Below are 19,623 nucleotides of genomic sequence, written 5' to 3' on the forward strand. Positions count from 1 at the left end.
AGCGTCCAATGACTATGCTGAGATGCAGAGGAAGTTGGCGGCTGCTTGTCATCGGGCCGAACAGGCTGAGGCTAACTTTGAGAAGGCCAGAGCTGCTAGGATTTCGGCCCAGGATGAAGCTCAGTTTGCCAAAAACCAGCTCGTCATCCAGCGAGAGCAGACGAAACGGAGTGATGCTGCCGCCGTGGTCGCCCAGGGGGAGGCTCTCCGTGTTTACACGGAGAAACTCTTTTTGAGCAGCCAGTTCTCGGCTTTTGTCGGTAGTCTGGTAAGGCTAATTACCGATAAGGGCGAGCAGGGGGCCGACGTCGTGCTACCTCTGTACAGCCGAGAGATAGCAGCTCGGCTTCAGAATCTGCCGCTCCTTGAGGAGCTCGCTTCGTCCTCGGTCCTGCTTTCTGCAGACCGAGTCCGGAGTTGTCGAGCTGATCGGGACGAGAACCTGGAGGCTATCTTTGCCTCCGTGGGACCCGTTTCACCCGCTTCGACTTACAACGGAGAGGGTGAGGCCGAGCCGCTGGAGCGGGAGGCCGAAGTCGATCAGGCCGGGCATCCGGAGAAGGAAGCCGATCAGGAGGCGGAGGCGAGGCCGGCAGGAGGCGAGGCTGAGGCTGAGGTAGCCCAGGAGAAAGAAGCTGTACCAGACCGAGGAGCCGGAGACGAAGCTGGCGGAGTATGATTTCGTCTCTCTTCTCTTAGTCTAGTTTCTTCCTTGTAAAATGGCCTTGAAGCCCTAGTGTAAAAAATTTTCCTTGTGAATGAAAAATTCTCTACACTTGTCTTCGTATAGCTTTTCGTACTCGCCTTTATTCCTGTTGTATTTTACTATCTGCTCGGTACAGCTGTGACAAACTCATAGTTTAGGATGTTTAGATGGGTGATTAACACATGTTGTCGAATCTTTTGAGGTATAAAGTATATGTTTCACCCACTTTTCAGCTATTTTTTTAGAGTTAACAAGTTTGTCGGAGTTTTGATGCAAGAACAGGTCTAAAACGGGCAAAACGGAGCGAACGGGCTGACCACAGAATGTTCGCCCGACCGGGCGAATTTCATATAAAAAACGCCCGGTCGGGCGCAAGCCGAAGAAAACAGAAAGTTCGCCCGACCGGGCGTTTTTCATCCAACAAAACGCCCGACCGGGCGTTTGAAGCCTCATCGCGATTTACCCAGATCGCCCGACCGGGCATATTCCGACTTACAGATCGCCCGACCGGGCGATTTGTCGCTGTTGCCAACTTTGCCTCTTTCTTACTCCGGATATAAAAGGGTTCTCACTCATTTCCAAACCCTAACTCCCACACCACGAATCTTAGCAAGAAAGTAAGGTTTTGAGAGGATTTGAAGTCAAGGAGCTTCCCATTTCCAAGAGATTGGAGGAAGGAGACCCCCCACCATCAATTCCACCATAGGGAGTTCTAGTATCATTTCTATTATGTGTAGCTTTGTTTTCCTTGTTTTTGCTTTTATGTTAGCTTTGACTATGAGTAGCTAAGCTTTTAGTAGGGATTTGGTGAAGTTTGAATGGATTGTATGGATTGAATCTATGGTTGAATGCGTATCTATCTCTTTTGTTGGTTTTGTTGAACCTTGGTCTTTTAATATCTAATTGCTTAGCTACCAATTAGATAAATCTTGTACCTAATTGATGTTATTGAGAAATACAAGATTAGGATAGATGTGTAATCAACAACTCCGTGCATTATATGTAATCGAGAGATGCATAAGCTAGAGAGAGGGCTTGGGTCCGTTGTGCTTTGGAGTCAATCTCGAATTGTATGGACGAGACTCCTACACTAGAGATTGACCCACGTGTTAGATGCACCCGAGAGGGGGTCTAACCGATTATCCCGACTTTCCTAACCGCATTTGAGGCCCAATAGATGAGCATGACCCATAGATGAAATCCTTGATCCATTCTAACGGATCCATTTCCCTATACTTTCCCAATTTGTGTGAAAACCTATCTTTGTTTGTTTGTTTTTCTTAGTTAATTGTCTTACTAGCTTATTTGTTCTTTGATCTTAGTTAAGAAAACCAAAACCCCTTTTATTAGTCTAGATAGTGTTCAAAGTTACATCATAGTATTCAAACCGGCTTTTAGTCTCCGTGGATCGATAATTTAGCTTACCACGTGCTACTTAACTCGTACACTTGCGGGTGACGCTTTTGAATACTAAATTAGCACGAGTCAAGTTTTTGGCGCCGTTGCCGGGGAATATTATTGCATTAAGCTGATATTGTAGAACGGTTGATAATACTAATTTAGAGTTTAATATCTTGCATAGTTTTATTGTGATTTTTTCTCTTTATCTGTTTTTACAAGGGTTGCTATTTGAGGAGAGCACGGAGCACAATAATGGATTACCCTCCGCTCCTGCACAAAAGGCATCCCAAAGGAAATCCCGAGAATGGGGGTTAACTTTTGAGCTTCAAAGAACGTCAAGCTAAAGACGTTAACCAAGCGCTTGTTGGGAGGCAACCCAACATCGGTATCATTTTTCTCTTTTTTGTTTTAGTTTAATGTGTTTTCTTAGTTTACTCATGTCCATACCGACTTTACAAACTTATTCTTAATTTAATTTTGAATAAGTTTGGGGGGATTAAGTGGTGGACCGTGAGTTTAGTTGTTTTTGCTTGTTTTTGTTATTATTTTTTTTTTTTTTTTTAATAATCCCGGGGTGAATCTTGTCATGAGCATAACAAAGAAAATTTAGAAATACTCACGTTTAGGAACATCAGACCGAGTTGCCTACGATTAAATGTTTGTGTTGATTGAGTTGACTTGATGCATTGATTTGAAGGTTTAGTGAAAATGTGCATAAATAATGAATTGCTTGTTTGCCTTGAATCTTGCATACACCTTGTGAGACTTGAGCCATAGATTTCTTCCTTGTGTGATTTATCTGTATTCATGTATTTGTTTCTAGAACTTGCTCCTAGTCTGCTTAAGTCTGCAATGTGTTTAAATGATAAAAGAGGACGTTAGGCCATCCTTCTTAGCTACTTTATATATCCAAATTATTGACCTTACTCAAAATATTTTTCCTAGCTAGCCATTTTGAGCCTTTAAAGCCTTTTTCTTTGAAAGCTAAATAAAGGGGAATATTCATACACTCTTGAAGAAAGTTAGTTCATATCTAGTGAAAAGAGTCGGAGAGATAAGGTAGAAAGAAAAGTAGTGTGCTTACTTGTGAAACGTGCATAGACATCTGTGGTTTGAATAAGATAATTGGTCGTGCACAGAAAAAAAAAGAGGATGTGCAAAAGAAAGAAAAAAGTAAAAAAAAAAAATCAAAGGAATTTGGGAAGTGAGAAGAAATTTAGACAAAGTCTAGAATTTACTGAGATGTGAATTGTTGGTGGGGTGCTAAGTTTGATGTAGTAGAAATTGATCACTTTTGCTATGTTTGGGTTTAGTCACTTTTTAGCCATAATTCCTCACCTTACCAAAAAGCCTACATTATAACCTTAAATAAAGACCTTTCGGATTTTTGATTTTAATCGCATAAAGTAGAGGAGAAATTAGACTTCGAGCAAGCCTATGGTAAACTTTGCATGTTGCATGATCTGAGAGCATATACTTTTTCCAATATACACTTTGTGAGTGAGTGATAAACACACTTCTAAACACTTGTGAGCGCATGTACTTCAAGGTGATCAACGAGCTAGTAATGAAAATGCACTAATAAGCTTTGCTTGATTTGATTTGTATTCTTGTCAAACTCTTTATTTCTTGTTACAATTTTTGAGGCAACTATGAAGTCTAGTTCTTAGCATCCGTGTTTCTTTATTAGTTTTTCTCTTGTTTTGTTTGAGGACAAACAAATATGCAAGTTTGGGGGAGTTGACAAACTCATAATTTAGGATGGTGTTGTGGGTAATGAGATGGTGATTTTGATGATTTAAGGTGTTTAATTTAGGTTTTTATCCACACATACACTAATTAGTGTTTTGACGAGTTTGTCGAGTGTTTGGAGCTAAAACAGGTGAAAATGACTTGAAAACGAGCTTGAAGGAAGAATCGCCCACTATATTATTCAAGTCATCCGCGCTTCAATGCGCGACTTTCGTATAATAGCCATAACTCTCTCATCCGGACTCCGATGGGGGCGTGCAAGATACTCACGCGAAGCCCTTTCGAAGACGAAGACAATGCTTTTGGAGGATTCCAGAGAAAACGCCCGACCGGGCGATTGTTATGGGGAAAACGCCCGACCGGGCGTTTTAGTCGCGAACTCCAGAAAGTTCGCCCGACCGGGCGTTTTGGCGACTTAAAATCGCCCGACCGGGCGATGTGTTCTGCGAGGCTTTACGTCTGTATTTCCACCCCGGGTATAAAAGAGACCGAGGGTTTTCGTCTCCCACATCTCAGAGCCCCAATCCTCCTCCCTCTACACATTCTTCCACTCCATCTCTCACACATAACTCATCCATCTTCCATTGGAGCGGAGCTCTGCAGATCCAGGCAAGAAACGATTGAAGATTGAAGATTCAACCTTGGGTTCTATCGATTTCTTTCATATCTAGTGCTATTATTCTTGTTTTTACTACTTGTCTATGAGTAGTTAAACATCATTTGTAGATTTGTTTGGTGAAAATTATTATGAATATGTTTTGATTGATTGAATTGAACCTTTTCCTAGCTCTTGTGATTATTTTGCTTGTTCTTGTGCTTTTATTGTTCTTTTGTCTGGCCAACTTTAGAACTATGTTCGTTAACTAGATTAATCGAGAGATAGCTAGTTTTACGTGGTAAAAGGAACGAGTACAACACATAGGTTTATCTGCACTCGAGAGAGGGGACCCTTTGTGAGGGCTTGAGTCTTAGGAACCATAAGGAGTTAGAATCTAATCTATTGGAAGGAGACTTTGATAGTTAGAGTCTAATCTACTGGATAAGTGCACTCGAGAGAGGGCTTATCTTAGAATCACGACTTTCCTAATAATCCTGGAGACACTTATAGGTAAAGGTTTTGTGAGATCAATCATCACTAGGTCGTAGTAGTCGTATCCTAAAACTCTACATTCTTTAGCCTGCTTTGTCTATTTTATTTTATTTTTATATTTGTTCATATTTATGTCAAGTTTATAAAATCAAAAACAAAATTCTCCGTGTCTCTAAATAGTATATGACGCTTAGTATATGATAGCCAGTTGCAATCTTATTCCCCGTGTTCGATATCCGGTACTGACCTTTAGCTATACTAGATCTACCCTGTATGCTTGCAGGTATTTTTAGTGCTAATAAATAGTGCATCAAGCTGCCGAACTAATATAGCTGCTTTGTACCCAAGGAGATGGAGATACTTCACTGGAAACGGCTGTACTCTTCGGCTTTGGACGAAGCTGAGAGAAGAGCTATAGCCGATCAGACGAAGAATGACGAGCTTCTGGCTCGTTTAGTGAAGCTGGAGGCCGATATCAAGGACTTAGAGTCCGATAAGAAAGATCTGGAGGCCGAGCTGAATACGGCCATTGCTGAGAGGACTGCATATGAGGATTACATCCGTGTGCGCGGGGGAATGACCATATCAGATGTTCAGAGTCGAGTTGACGAACTGTGGGAGGAATATCATGTACTCCGTATGAACAATGTGCTGGAGAGCCCGGCTTGCCAACAAGTTGTGACATCACTGCGGCGTTGGGCTTCTCGGTACAACATTGTTCTTTCTCGGCGCCCCTCCATAGAAAGATTCCTTCGGCATATCGCGCCAACAGATGCTCGCACTCCAGATCAAACCTCTGGTTCCCTTGTTCAAAATCCTACTCCCAGCCAACAACGAACTCCGGAACAGCCGGAAACGTCAAGACGAGAACGGGCTCAGGAGCAACCGGAATCGTCAAGACAGGGACGGACTGAAATTCGCCGAGGAGTTGTGACTATGAGCGAGCAAGATCAGCAGATGCTTATTGCAGAGACTCTTCATCGCCGAGGTGTTAGGACTTCTCGGGCTCGGGGAAGAGGCGTTGGGTCGAGGATAGCATCTCGTCGACCTGCTTATTCTTCATCTGCTCGGAACAACCGAACTCGGCTTCCAGAGGATTTTGCAGATAGGTGGCTTAACTTCAGCAACCCTGGACAGTAGAATAGTCCTTTGTAATAGCGTAACGCCATTTTGTAGGGTAGCTAAGTTGTATGCCGAACAAGATTTGAAAAATGAAATTTTGTTTTCGCTTCTAACACTGTATTTACAGCTTAGCGAAAAATTTCATCGTACTTGTCCTCGGTCTTATGAAGTAAACTTCTTTGACCGGACTTGGTCCTTGGTCTGATGAAATAAACATCTTTGACCGGACTCGTCTTTGGTCTGATGAAATAAACATCTTTGACCGGACTCGTCTTTGGTCTGATGAAATAAAACATCTTTGACCGGACTCGTCTTTGGTCTGATGAAATAAACATCTTTGACCGGACTCGTCTTTGGTCTGATGAAATAAACATCTTTGACCGGACTCGTCTTTGGTCTGATGAAATAAAACATCTTTGACCGGACTCGTCTTTGGTCTGATGAAATAAACATCTTTGACCGGACTCGTCTTGGGTCTGATGAAATAAACATCTTTGACCGGACTCGTCTTGTGTTCTAATTTGGCGATTTTTGTCGCCGGGATCGAACTTTCCCTTGTCCTAATTCGGCGAGTTTTATCGCGTGGATCGGACTTTCCCAGTTAACCGAAGTGGTCTTATGCAGTAAACCTCTTTGACTAGACACGGTCGTCCTCGGTCTTATGAGGTAAACTGCTTTGACCGAACTTGGTCGTCCTAATTCGGCGAGGTTTATCGCGTGGATCGGACTTTCCCTTATTGCAGTTCGTTTCAGACGAAGTGCTTGTTAAAGCTGAATTGTGGTCTTGTATCCTCTTTAGAAGCTTTGACTCACAATCGTTGGCTTGTTGCAGCTCGTTTCAGACGAACTGCTTGTTTAAGCTGAATCGTGGTCTTGTATCCTCTTTAGAAGCTTTGACTCACAATCGTTGGCTTGTTGCAGCTCGTTTCAGACGAACTGCTTGTTTAAGCTGAATTGTGGTCTTGTATCCTCTTCAGAAGCTTTGACTCACAATCGTGGGCTTGTTGCAGCTCGTTTCAGACGAACTGCTTGTTTAAGCTGAATTGTGGTCTTGTATCCTCTTTAGAAGCTTTGACTCACAATCGTTTAGCTTGTATATGTTCTAAGAAGGGGATCAGCCTTCGAAGAACAAGATACCTCAGTAACATTTGTAAGAGACGACACGCACATAGACAGACAAAACGCACAGAGAAAACGCACAGAGACAAACAAAGACCAAGCAAACCAAAGAAAGCACATTGACCGAACAGAACTCAAGACTGACTGACCGGACTGTCTCTTACAAATGAAACTTTTTGAGGTTGGAAACGTACCATGTTCAGGGTACTTGTGCTCCTGACACGTGAGTCAATTTGTAAGACCCTTTGCCGAGGACTTCTGACACCCGATATGGACCTTCCCATGTGGGTTCGAGTTTGCCCAGCTTTTCTGCTCGGCTTACTTCGTTGTTTCTCAAGACGAGATCTCCCACTTGAAATTGCAGCTTCTTCACCCTTTGGTTGTAATACCGGGCTACTTGCTCCTTGTACTTGGCTGCTTTTATGCAGGCCAATTCTCTTCTTTCTTCGGTAAGATCTAGTTCGGCTCTCAGTCCGTCACCATTCATTTCTGAGGAGAAATTGAGTTCGGGGACTGGGTATGCCGATCTAAACCGGAATCACGGCTTCAATGCCGTACACCATTGAGTTCGGCTCCGGTGTGACTTCGGTCATTTCGCCTGCCTCTGACCCCGGCTGCTGTGATTGCTATGCTTGATGGTGCCGAACTGATTGCTCGGCACTTTTAAGCGCAATCTGCGAACACACTTGCTCTTTTTCGATCACCTCGGATGACCGCTATCCCTCCTTTGGTGGGGAAGGTGTTCGGCGAGGAAGCCTCTGATCGCTATGATCGGGCTTCTTTTCGTCTCCTCTAGATGAGCTGTCTAAAGACCGTTTTCGACGGTCTGCCTCATCGGCTCGGGAGAACTGGTCCGCAATGTCCCACATCTCTTGAGCTGTTTGCGGACTGCATTCCACGAGCTTTCTGTAGAGAGCTCCGGGCAGGATTCCATTTTGGAATGCCGAAATAACAAGTAGATCGTTGAGATCATCTACTTGTAGGCATTCCTTGTGGAATCTCGTCATGAAGTCGCTGATCTTTTCGTCGCGACTTTGACGTATAGAAAGCAGCTGAGCCGAAGTAATCCGGGCTTCCGCTTTCTGAAAGAACCTCCTGTGGAAGGCATCCATTAGATCTCGGTAGGATCTAATGCTGCCTTGAGGAAGGCTGTCGAACCACCTTCTGGCGTTCCCGATGAGCAGCTCGGGGAACAGCTTGCACATATGGACCTCATTGAGACCCTGGTTTGCCATATTATACTGATAGCGTCCCAGGAAGTCATGAGGATCCACCAATCCGTCATAAGTCATCGACGGAGTTCGGTAGTTTTGTGGAAGGGGAGTTCGGGTGATATCGTCCGAGAACGGAGTCCTCAATGCTCCGTACATGGCGAACCCGACATTTCTTCGGTATGGAGGAGATGGAGTTCTCCTGTGATTCCGGTACCGAGGATTCTTTCTCCTGGAAGACCTGACACTACTGCGGTAGTGACTGTCTCGTATGGAGGGAGTGACAAACTCATAATTTAGGATGGTGTTGTGGGTAATGAGATGGTGATTTTGATGATTTAAGGTGTTTAATTTAGGTTTTTATCCACACATACACTAATTAGTGTTTTGACGAGTTTGTCGAGTGTTTGGAGCTAAAACAGGTGAAAATGACTTGAAAACGAGCTTGAAGGAAGAATCGCCCACTATATTATTCAAGTCATCTGCGCTTCAATGCGCGACTTTCGTATAATAGCCATAACTCTCTCATCCGGACTCCGATGGGGGCGTGCAAGATACTCACGCGAAGCCCTTTCGAAGACGAAGACAATGCTTTTGGAGGATTCCAGAGAAAACGCCCGACCGGGCGATTGTTATGGGGAAAACGCCCGACCGGGCGTTTTAGTCGCGAACTCCAGAAAGTTCGCCCGACCGGGCGTTTTGGCGACTTAAAATCGCCCGACCGGGCGATGTGTTCTGCGAGGCTTTACGTCTGTATTTCCACCCCGGGTATAAAAGAGACCGAGGGTTTTCGTCTCCCACATCTCAGAGCCCCAATCCTCCTCCCTCTACACATTCTTCCACTCCATCTCTCACACATAACTCATCCATCTTCCATTGGAGCGGAGCTCTGCAGATCCAGGCAAGAAACGATTGAAGATTGAAGATTCAACCTTGGGTTCTATCGATTTCTTTCATATCTAGTGCTATTATTCTTGTTTTTACTACTTGTCTATGAGTAGTTAAACATCATTTGTAGATTTGTTTGGTGAAAATTATTATGAATATGTTTTGATTGATTGAATTGAACCTTTTCCTAGCTCTTGTGATTATTTTGCTTGTTCTTGTGCTTTTATTGTTCTTTTGTCTGGCCAACTTTAGAACTATGTTCGTTAACTAGATTAATCGAGAGATAGCTAGTTTTACGTGGTAAAAGGAACGAGTACAACACATAGGTTTATCTGCACTCGAGAGAGGGGACCCTTTGTGAGGGCTTGAGTCTTAGGAACCATAAGGAGTTAGAATCTAATCTATTGGAAGGAGACTTTGATAGTTAGAGTCTAATCTACTGGATAAGTGCACTCGAGAGAGGGCTTATCTTAGAATCACGACTTTCCTAATAATCCTGGAGACACTTATAGGTAAAGGTTTTGTGAGATCAATCATCACTAGGTCGTAGTAGTCGTATCCTAAAACTCTACATTCTTTAGCCTGCTTTGTCTATTTTATTTTATTTTTATATTTGTTCATATTTATGTCAAGTTTATAAAATCAAAAACAAAATTCTCCGTGTCTCTAAATAGTATATGACGCTTAGTATATGATAGCCAGTTGCAATCTTATTCCCCGTGTTCGATATCCGGTACTGACCTTTAGCTATACTAGATCTACCCTGTATGCTTGCAGGTATTTTTAGTGCTAATAAATAGTGCATCAAGTTTTTGGCGCCGTTGCCGGGGACTAAATTTGCTTTTGTGTTTGATATTGTGAAAAGATAGAGAATACTAGTTTAGATATTTTACTTGCTTTAATTATTTAGTTTAGTTTTCTAGTTTAGCTCTATTTTGACTTTGTTTCCTCTCTTGTGTTGTGTAGGTTTTTATGCTCACGCGCTCAAGTCGTTTACCCCTTGAGCCGATTAATTTAGAGATAGAAGCCGCCAATAGAAGAAGAGGAGGACGAAGGAGAAGAGCAAGAGCTCAACATCAAGTTGAGCCAATGGAAAATCCACATGGGAACAATGAGGGAATTCCCCCTCCACCTCCACCTCCATTAAATCAAGACCAAATCATTCTCCAACTACAACAAGAAATGGCGGAGATGAGAAGGGAAAGAGAGGAGGAAAGGAGGCGAGAGGCTCCGGTTAGAGACGCATTTGGGAACGTCAATATCCCACATCCACCCTATGATACAAGGGTGAATGCCAACAATTTTGAGTTGAAGACAGGATTGATTCAATTTGTGGAGCAACGTGTTTTCTCGGGAAGGCCCACGGAGGATCCTAATAGGCACTTATCTAAATTCTTAGAGATTGCCAATACAACTAAGCTTAATGGGGTTCCCGACGATACAATCAAACTTAGGCTATTTCCATTCTCATTGTCGGGATATGCTAGAGATTGGTTTGATAACCTTGAGCCGGGCTCGGTTACAAGTTGGGACGACTTAGCCCAAAAGTTTTTGGATCGATTCTTCCCTCTAAGCTCCACTCTCAACCTCCAAGCAGAGATCTCCCACTTTAAAATGAAGGGCCAAGAGTCTATGTTCGAGGCTTGGGAGAGATTCAACGCCTTGCTAAAGAAATGCCCCAACCATGGGTTATCTCCGGGCCATCAAGTGAGCCTCTTCTACAATGGATGCTCGGAGTTTATCAAGAGTCAATTAGACTTTGGTTCGGGGGGTTCATTCTTGGACAAGGGGGTCGAGGAGTGCAAGAAGATGCTTCAAAGGCTTGCCTATACTAGCAAGGGTTGGAGCTCGGGCCGAGATAGTTCAATGCCGGTGGCTTCGGTTGTGGATTCGGATGCATTCAATCTTCTCAACCAACAAATGATGTTGTTGAATCAAAAGGTGGATGGCCTTAGTTTGGGAGTGGCACCTATGGGAGAGCCTTTACATACCGTGGAAGATGTCAATTATGTGCATCAAGGAGGGAATCAAAGGAACTTCTACAACTATCGCCCTAACAATGGGGGTGGTAATTACCAAGGCTATCGCTCACCCTTCAATGCACATCCAAACCTTTCTTATGGCAATCCAAACAATGCTATCCAACCACCTCCACCACCTCGTTTCCCTACACCTAGTGGGTCGACAAGTGGGGCCGCTAATGTGCCCACCAATTCTAAACCTTCAAGTGATGATGTCACCCATGAGCTTCTAAAAGCTCTAATGGAGAAGACCGATGGAATCATGACACAATCTACTAAGAGAATTGATAAGGTTGAGACGGCGGTAGTGGAGGTCACCACGAGAATGGGGGCTTTGGAGCATCAAATGAGTCAAATTGCCCAAGCCGTGGGCCAACTTCATCAACCGGGGCAATTCCCAAGCAACACCATTCCTAACCCAAAGGATTGCAAGGCTATCAATTTGAGGAGTGGAACAAGCTATAAGAGCCCCCCTATGCCCGAAAAGGAAGCTATTGTGCAACCCGAAGAAGAAGAGACAATAGAAGTGGAGGCATCAACGAAGAGCCCACCAAAAGATCAAGCCGAGACAATAGTTCCTCCTAAGCCCACGGAAGTTAAACTTCCTTTCCCTCAAATGATGCAAAAGAAAAAGAAGGATGAACAATTTTCAAGATTTTTGGATATCTTTAGGAAAGTTCAAATTAACATCCCTCTTGTTGAAGCACTTCAACAAATGCCAAGTTATGCAAAGTTCCTCAAGGATGTGGTATCACAAAAAAGGAAATGGGGGCACTATGAGACGGTCAACTTGACGGAGAGTTGCAGTGCAATTATTCAAAGGAAGTTGCCGGCCAAAATGCAAGATCCGGGAAGCTTCACTATTGAGTGCACTATTGGAAATTGCTTTGTGGGGAATGCCTTGTGCGATCTAGGGGCTAGCATTAATCTTATGCCATTGTCCTTCTTCAACAAGTTGAATATTGGTAAATTGAGATCGACTAGCATTACTTTGCAAATGGCGGATAGATCGGTGGCATATCCCTCGGGCATAGCAGAAGATATATTGGTGAGGGTGAATGAGTTCATATTCCCCGTTGACTTCGTGGTGTTGGACATGGAAGAGGATAGAATTGTACCTCTTATTTTGGGAAGACCGTTCCTTGCCACCGGGAAGGCCATGATCGATGTTTCAAAAGGGGAACTTACACTTCGCCTCAATGATGAGAGCGTGACATTTTCGATATATGAGGCCTTAAAGAGGCATGATGCGGAACCGGGAGGAAGCCTACAACATTGCAATGTTGTGACCGTGATGGATGAGTGTGTTGGAGGAGTGGCACCGACCTCTTACTTGGATGATCAATTAGAGAGATGCATTTCTCATTCCATGTATTCTTCTCATCCTTTTGATGTTTTGGATGCTAACCCCGAGTTGTTGGAATTTGTAGGTGCTTTGGACTCGGCTAAAGAAATCCCTAGATCACTTCGTCCACAATTTCTACCTCTTAGGAGTGGAAGTGAAGATAGCAATAAAGATGGGGAAAACAAGAAGCTTGAGTTGAAGCCACTTCCACTACACTTGCGATATGCCTTTCTTGGAGGGAATGACACTTTTCCGGTAATTGTATCATCTTCTCTCTCTAGTTTCGAGTTGGATAAATTGTTGAGAGTTCTTAGGAAGCATAAGAGAGCCATTGGGTGGTCCATATCGGACATTAAGGGAATAAGCCCAACCGTTTGCATGCATAGAATTCATTTAGACGAGGGGTATAAGCCTAAGGTACAAAACCAAAGGCGACTAAACCCTATTATGCAAGATGTGGTTAGAAAAGAAGTGTTGAAATGGTTAGATGCCGGTATGATATATGCTATATCCGACAGTGAGTGGGTGAGTCCTACTCAAGTGGTGTCTAAAAAGGGGGGGCACCACTGTGGTGAAAGGGAAAAATGATGAGTTGATAGCTACTAGAGTGGTGTCCGGGTGGAGAGTTTGCATTGATTATCGCGCTTTAAATTTGGCCACTAGGAAAGATCACTTCCCCCTTCCATTTATTGATCAAATGTTGGATAGGTTAGCCGGACATGAGTATTATTGTTTTCTCGACGGTTATTCGGGATATAACCAAATTTTGATAGCTCCCGAGGATCAACATAAGACGGCTTTTGTGTGTCCTTATGGTGTCTATGCATTTAGGAGAATGTCTTTTGGGCTTTGTAATGCCCCGGCTACTTTTCAGAGATGTATGATGTCCATTTTTCATGATATGGTTGAGAATATTATGGAGGTTTTCATGGATGACTTCTCTGTTTTTGGTATGACATTTGATAGTTGCTTGGATAATCTAACCAAAGTTTTGCAGAGATGTGAGGAGACCAATCTAGTACTCAATTGGGAGAAATGTCATTTTATGGTCCGTGATGGGATCGTGTTGGGACACAAAATTTCAGCCGGAGGACTTGAAGTGGATAGAGCCAAGATAGTTGCCATTGAGCAATTGCCACATCCTTGTAGTGAGAAGGCCGTGAGGAGCTTCCTAGGCCATGCGGGGTTCTATAGGCGTTTCATCAAAGATTTTTCACATATTGCTAGACCCCTTTGCCATTTACTAGCTAAAGATGTAAAATTTGATTTCACTCTTGAATGTGCGCAGGCATTTGAGAAGCTCAAGGCGGCGTTGGTGAGTGCCCCAATCTTGATCTCCCCCGATTGGTCTCAACCTTTCGAGATCATGTGTGATGCAAGTGATGTGGCGGTAGGCTCGGCTTTGGGACAAAAGAGAGACAAGATATTCCGGGTGATATATTATGCTAGTAGGACATTGGATTCGGCTCAAGCTAACTACACCACTACCGAGAAGGAAATGCTTGCGGTGGTCTACTCTTTTGACAAGTTCCGCCCTTACCTTATTGGGGCCAAAACTATTGTCTTTACTGACCATGCCGCCATCCGCCATCTATTTGTTAAGCAAGATGCAAAACCAAGGCTTATAAGGTGGATCTTGCTCCTTCAAGAATTTGATTTGGAGATCCGAGATAGAAAAGGGTGTGAGAATGTGGTGGCGGATCATCTCTCAAGATTGGAGCATGCTAGTGAAGAGGAAAAATTGAAGTTGGTCATCAATGAAGAATTCCCGGATGAGCATTTGTTTTATGTGGCCAAGGGTCAAGTGGCATGGTATGCCAATATTGTGAACTATCTTGTTGCTAAGGTGATTCCCGAAGGACTTGAGGACTATCAAAAGAAGAAGTTCTTCCACGACGTGAAGTTCTATTTTTGGGACGAGCCTTGTCTTTTTAGAAGATGTGCCGACATGGTGATTAGAAGATGTGTCCCTCAAGAGGAGTGGGAGTCCGTTATTATGCATTGCCACACCGCACCTAGTGGGGGGCATTTTGGAGCTAACCGGACTGCTATGAAAGTGCTCCAAAGTGGTCTATTTTGGCCAACCATCACCAAAGACTGCCAGGACTACGTGAGAAGATGCAACGAGTGCCAGAGAATGGGGGGTGTTTCTAAGAAGAAGGAGATGCCATTGACGACAATTGTTGAAGTCGAGTTGTTTGATGTGTGGGGCATTGACTTCATGGGGCCCTTTCCTCCATCTAGTGGGTTCCAATACATTCTACTAGCCGTTGACTATGTATCAAGGTGGGTGGAAGCCATTCCTACCCAAACTAATGATTCAAAGGTGGTGATTAAATTCGTTCAAAAGAACATATTCACGCGATTCGGCGCACCTCGGGCTATCATAAGTGATGGAGGGTCTCATTTTCGCAATAGGTGGCTAGAGGCGGTCTTAGCAAGGCATGGAGTGAAGCATCGGGTGACAACTCCTTATCATCCACAAGCTAATGGTCAAACCGAGTTGGCCAATAGAGAGATCAAACAAATATTGCAAAAGAGTGTCAATGCTAACCGTAGAGATTGGGCTCTCAAGCTTGACGATGCTCTATGGGCGTATAGGACGGCTTACAAGACGCCAATCGGGATGTCACCTTATCAATTGGTCTTTGGGAAATCATGCCATCTCCCGGTTGAATTGAAGCACTCATCATATTGGGCGGTGAGGCAAATGAACATGGACTTCACCAAGGCCGGCAAGGAAAGGAAGCTTCACCTCAATTTACTTGATGAATTTAGGAATGAAGCTTATGCTAATTCCTCAATCTACAAGGAGAGGATGAAGACGTATCACGACAAGATGATTGAGAGGCGTGAATTCCACAAGGGGGATGCCGTGTTGCTTTTCAACCACAAGTTGAGACTCTTTCCGGGCAAGCTAAAATCTAAGTGGTCGGGACCCTTCACTATCAAGGAGGTCATGAGCAATGGCACAATGGAGCTCAAAGGACCCGATGGAAGCACGTTCAAGGCAAATGGTCAAAATCTCAAGAGGTTCTTTACCAAGGAGCAACAAGACGAGGTCTTTGTGGTTGCCTTGATTGAGTAGTGGAGCTTGCAAAGCGTCGGGCAAATGACGTTAAACAATTGCGCTATGGGGGAGGCAACCCCTAGTAGGTAAAATTTATAGCTTTTGTGTTTTTGGTGTGTTTTTATTTTGTTCTTGTTTTTGGTGTGTTTTGTGTGTTTTAAGTGGAACAGGAGATAGGCTTTGATGGGTGAAAAGCGGACAAAAAAACTGGAGAAATGGCGAAATGGCGAAATGGACTTGGAATCCAGAAAGTTCGCCCGACCGGGCGTTTTGCAAAGTGCAAATCGCCCGACCGGGCGTTTACAGAAATCGAGATTGTCCAGAAAGTTTGCCCGACCGGGCGTTTTGCAAAGTGCAAATCGCCCGACCGGGCGTTTCCAGAAATCAAGTTCGCCCGACCGGGCGTTTTGCAAAGTGCAAATCGCCCGACCGGGCGTTTGATGAAATCGGGATTGTCCAGAAAGTTCGCCCGACCGGGCGATTTTGAAAGTGCAAATCGCCCGACCGGGCGATTTCTTCGCGCGATTTAAAGACGCAAACCAGGTCAGTTTTTACACTTTCAAAACCCTACCCCCATTTCTCTCTCGTTCCTCTCTACTCTCTCTCGCCCCTCCACCTTCAAATCTTCCACTTACACTGATTTCACACACATACCATCCTCCCAATCCATCTAATTCAAGGGTTGAACCGATTAATCGGTTGATTTACTCAAGAACAAGCAAAAAGGAGAGAAATCCGTTTTCTATCACTCTAAGCCCGAAAGGTATGATTTTTTTCATTCTTCTCTTACTTATGTCGGTGTTTAGATGATTATTGGTGAATCGAGGGTTGGAAACTAGCATGTCTTTCGTTTGTTTGGAGATTTCTTGACTAATTGCTAGTTAGAGGATGAATTTGGTTTGAATGGTTGCTTTGAGCATGAATTGTGCAATTTCCTTCATGGGTTTGTGGTTATTGAGTGTGGGGAACTAGCATGCTTTGATTTGTTGATGTCTACATAGATGCAATGTTAGATAAGTGATGCATGTTGGTGGAATGTTTGAGTTAAGCATGATTGAGGTTTATTGTTGTGGAAGAGACATTGTGTGACACAATGGGGGGTTGATTCTAGTCTCGATAAATGTATGAATGAGAAGTTCTTTTAGTATAGAGTATGTTTGGGGGAGAGTGTCTACATTAATGCATCTTTGTGGTTTCTTGTCGAATTGATCTAATACTCTCAATTTTTAGGTAGTGAACGATGGCGCCCAACCACTCTGGAGTTAATTTGAATGCCGAAGAGAAGAAGAAATGGGCCGAACTCTCACAACTACCATACCGGGTAGCTAGATATCCATGCCCTATCACAATCCGACGGTTGGGCATTGAGCAGTGCTTCAATGAGCTATGTGAAGAGGGGCAACTAAATGGGCTCTTCATGGCACAGAGGAACCCCTCCTATCAGAGGCTTACACTAGAGTTCTTGTCTACCCTTGAGGTAATCATGAACAGGAGGGAGATAGTTGCCATCAAGTTTCGTATGAGGAATGCTGAGTACACAGTGACGATGGCACAATTCAAGGAGATCTTTGGATTTTCAGGGGAGGTGTATAGAGAGCCGTTTAACTTCAGTCACAATGCGAATGACTTCTGGAAGGCCATCACTACCGTTGATGACAACTTCGCCGCCAACAGGGCAAAGGGTTCTCTCATTAGGAACCCAGCCTTGCGCTTACTCCAGAAGGCGTGTGTATGTTACCCCTTCGCTCGTCATGAGCATGGGAGTGTGCAGAGAGACGAGCTCTTCCTGTTATGGACTATTTTGCACAAGGAGGCTCCCTTGAATTTGGGCCACTTCATGATCAAACATCTTGAGAGGGCTTCGAAGAAGAAAATCGGCACACTCTGTGTCGGTGCGGTTGTGTCAGCTATTGCACTCCATCTGGGAGTGTCGACGAGGGGCTTGGTCGCCGACATTGGTGACAACTTGATGGACTTCGGCTTTCTGAGAAGAACAAGGCTGGTCGGAGTGGACCAACGAGGGCAGATATATTTGATACAGAGGGCAGCAGATCATTACCCCCTCCCGGACACCGTCAACACCTATGTGAACGGTCCTTTCCACAAGGAAAACTGGAAGATGAAGGCTGCGGTCCACGAACAAGTCACGGCGGTGAATCCGCGGAACTTGCAATTTAGGGATGTGAGCCCGAGCTCGAGTGTTGATGAAGCGCCCCACATGGGCTTTCCCGAGATCGAGATGGGGGACGAGCAGAATGAAGAAGAAAATGAGGAGGAAGGTGAGGATCAACCGACCTACCAAGGGGGAGATGAAGCCGGGACAAGCACGCAGAGGACACGAAGCCGACAAGAGCGACAAGAGGAGGACTACGGCTCGATCAATGAGAGGTTGACACGGATGGAGTTGCGTCAGCAGGAATATTGGGTCCAGAATGAAGCGCGATGGGACCAGTTCGAAACCAACTGGACCCAATTCACTGATTTCAACAATGCACAATGGGCCAACATCAATGCCCGATTCGATGAATTCCGTGGCCAGTGGCAGCATCCGCCTCCTCCTCCGCAGTGAAGGTCCATGGGAGATCCACTCTCTTTCAAACTTATCCTAGCTTTGCTTGGAATAAGTTTGGGGGGTGTCTAGTGGATTCCCTCTTTTACCTCTCTCCCTCTTTATTTGATGATGATACCCCGGCCTGTACCCCTATTCTTTTGATGATATTTGATGATGATATGTGGGCATGTAAACTTATGTGGTTTTGTTTCCTTGTTCCTCTTGTGTTTGTGTCTTTGTTTTTCTTTTTAGGTTTGTTTTTCTTGTTTCCTTTTGTGTTGAATTATCTCCCTTGGCTAGGATGATAGTAGGGTTGAGAAAAATTGAAATTTGAACGAGTGTGAGACATGATGGAGGAGTTGCCAATGATGATTTTGTGCAAAAACTTTCGAAAACCTTGTTGATATGGCTAAAGAACATGTGATTTTTCATTTCAAATTGCCTAAAGTGAATTACATGGTGCCTTGTCTTTTGCCAAAATGACCTTGTGAGAATTGAGCCTATATTGTTCCTAAATGTGTGATTTATCTCAAACATGTCGTATGTTTCTAGAACTTGCTCGCGATTTCTTTGAGTCTACATAGTGATCATAGAGATAAGGGAGGACGTTAGGCCATCCTTGTTAGCCAAATTCTACTTTTACCCGTTATCATGTTAATAATCTTTGTTAGCCCACTTTGAGCCAATAACCTTTCCTTTGACAAACCATGGGGTTGGATTTCTTGTGTTCTATTTTTGAAAAATCAAAAGGAAATGAAAGTTTGAAAGGGGGAATTAGCAAATGAAATAGAAGCTTATTGAGGTAGAAAAACAAAAGAAAAAGAAAGAAAGAATAGTGATGTTACCATGCAAAGCATGGAGAAAAAGAAAGAAAAGAAATAGAAAAAAAAAAAGAGAGAGAAAAGAAAAGAAAATTGAAAGTGAGAAATAGTTAATAATTGGCATTTATTGGAAAGGGTGTGTGAAGGTTGAAAAAGAGGTGAAGAACAAAAATGGAATGTTGGTAGATGAGAAGAGTCTAGGGAAGCCTAGAACTAGCTAGATTGGGGAAGAAAGTTGGTGAAGTTGAGCAAGATATTGGGAATTAAAGTCACTTTAGCCGAAAATTGTCTCACCTATCCAAAGAGCCTACATTACAACCTATTGAAAAGACCTTTCGGACCTTATATCTTTAATCACACCATAGTAGAGGAGAGTGTAAATTTCGAGCAAGCCTATGGTAAACTATGCATGTTTTGATGATTTGAGAGTTATGTCAAGAGTTTATATACTTTGAGAGTGAGTGAAATTTCTAAAATGCACATTGCATTTTCTCCTTGAGAGGGCAAATTGGCAAGGTTGAGTACA

The 19,623-nt window shown here is 43.8% G+C and overlaps 1 protein-coding gene and 1 non-coding gene across 4 annotated transcripts; one reads left to right on the forward strand and one right to left on the reverse strand.

Annotated features, from left to right (window-relative positions):
- Positions 1 to 938: 938 nt before the first annotated feature.
- Positions 939 to 18,488, forward strand: LOC121787147. Of its 3 annotated transcripts, XR_006047282.1 has the most exons (4): positions 939 to 1,421; positions 10,256 to 12,910; positions 13,653 to 16,488; positions 16,956 to 18,488. XR_006047282.1 is itself a non-coding variant. In XM_042185800.1 (3 exons), the coding sequence occupies exons 2-3, from the start codon at positions 10,262 to 10,264 to the stop codon at positions 15,741 to 15,743; spliced, it is 4,740 nt and encodes a 1,579-aa protein (XP_042041734.1). In that variant the 5' UTR covers positions 939 to 1,421; positions 10,256 to 10,261; the 3' UTR covers positions 15,744 to 18,488. The 3 variants fall into 3 exon arrangements, 2 of the variants coding, with proteins under 2 accessions (XP_042041734.1, XP_042041735.1); XM_042185800.1 differs by having other exon boundaries at positions 13,653 to 18,488; XM_042185801.1 differs by having other exon boundaries at positions 940 to 1,421; positions 13,944 to 18,488.
- Positions 10,874 to 10,980, reverse strand: LOC121788122. The gene has a single exon (XR_006047574.1). It is a non-coding gene; the product is annotated as a small nucleolar RNA R71 (small nucleolar RNA).
- Positions 18,489 to 19,623: the final 1,135 nt, after the last annotated feature.

Source organism: Salvia splendens, chromosome 22, assembly GCF_004379255.2.
Source record: "Salvia splendens isolate huo1 chromosome 22, SspV2, whole genome shotgun sequence".
NCBI lineage: Eukaryota > Viridiplantae > Streptophyta > Magnoliopsida > Lamiales > Lamiaceae > Salvia > Salvia splendens.

What these genes read in the sequence shown, in the direction of transcription:
- LOC121787147 (XM_042185800.1), top strand. Translation starts at nt 10,262, where the DNA reads ATGCTCACGCGCTCAAGTCGTTTACCCCTTGAGCCGATTAATTTAGAG. An exon ending in GAGGGAATGACACTTTTCCG is followed by an intron (nt 12,911 to 13,652) that starts GTAATTGTATCA and finishes AAAGTTTTGCAG; the next exon opens with AGATGTGAGGAGACCAATCT.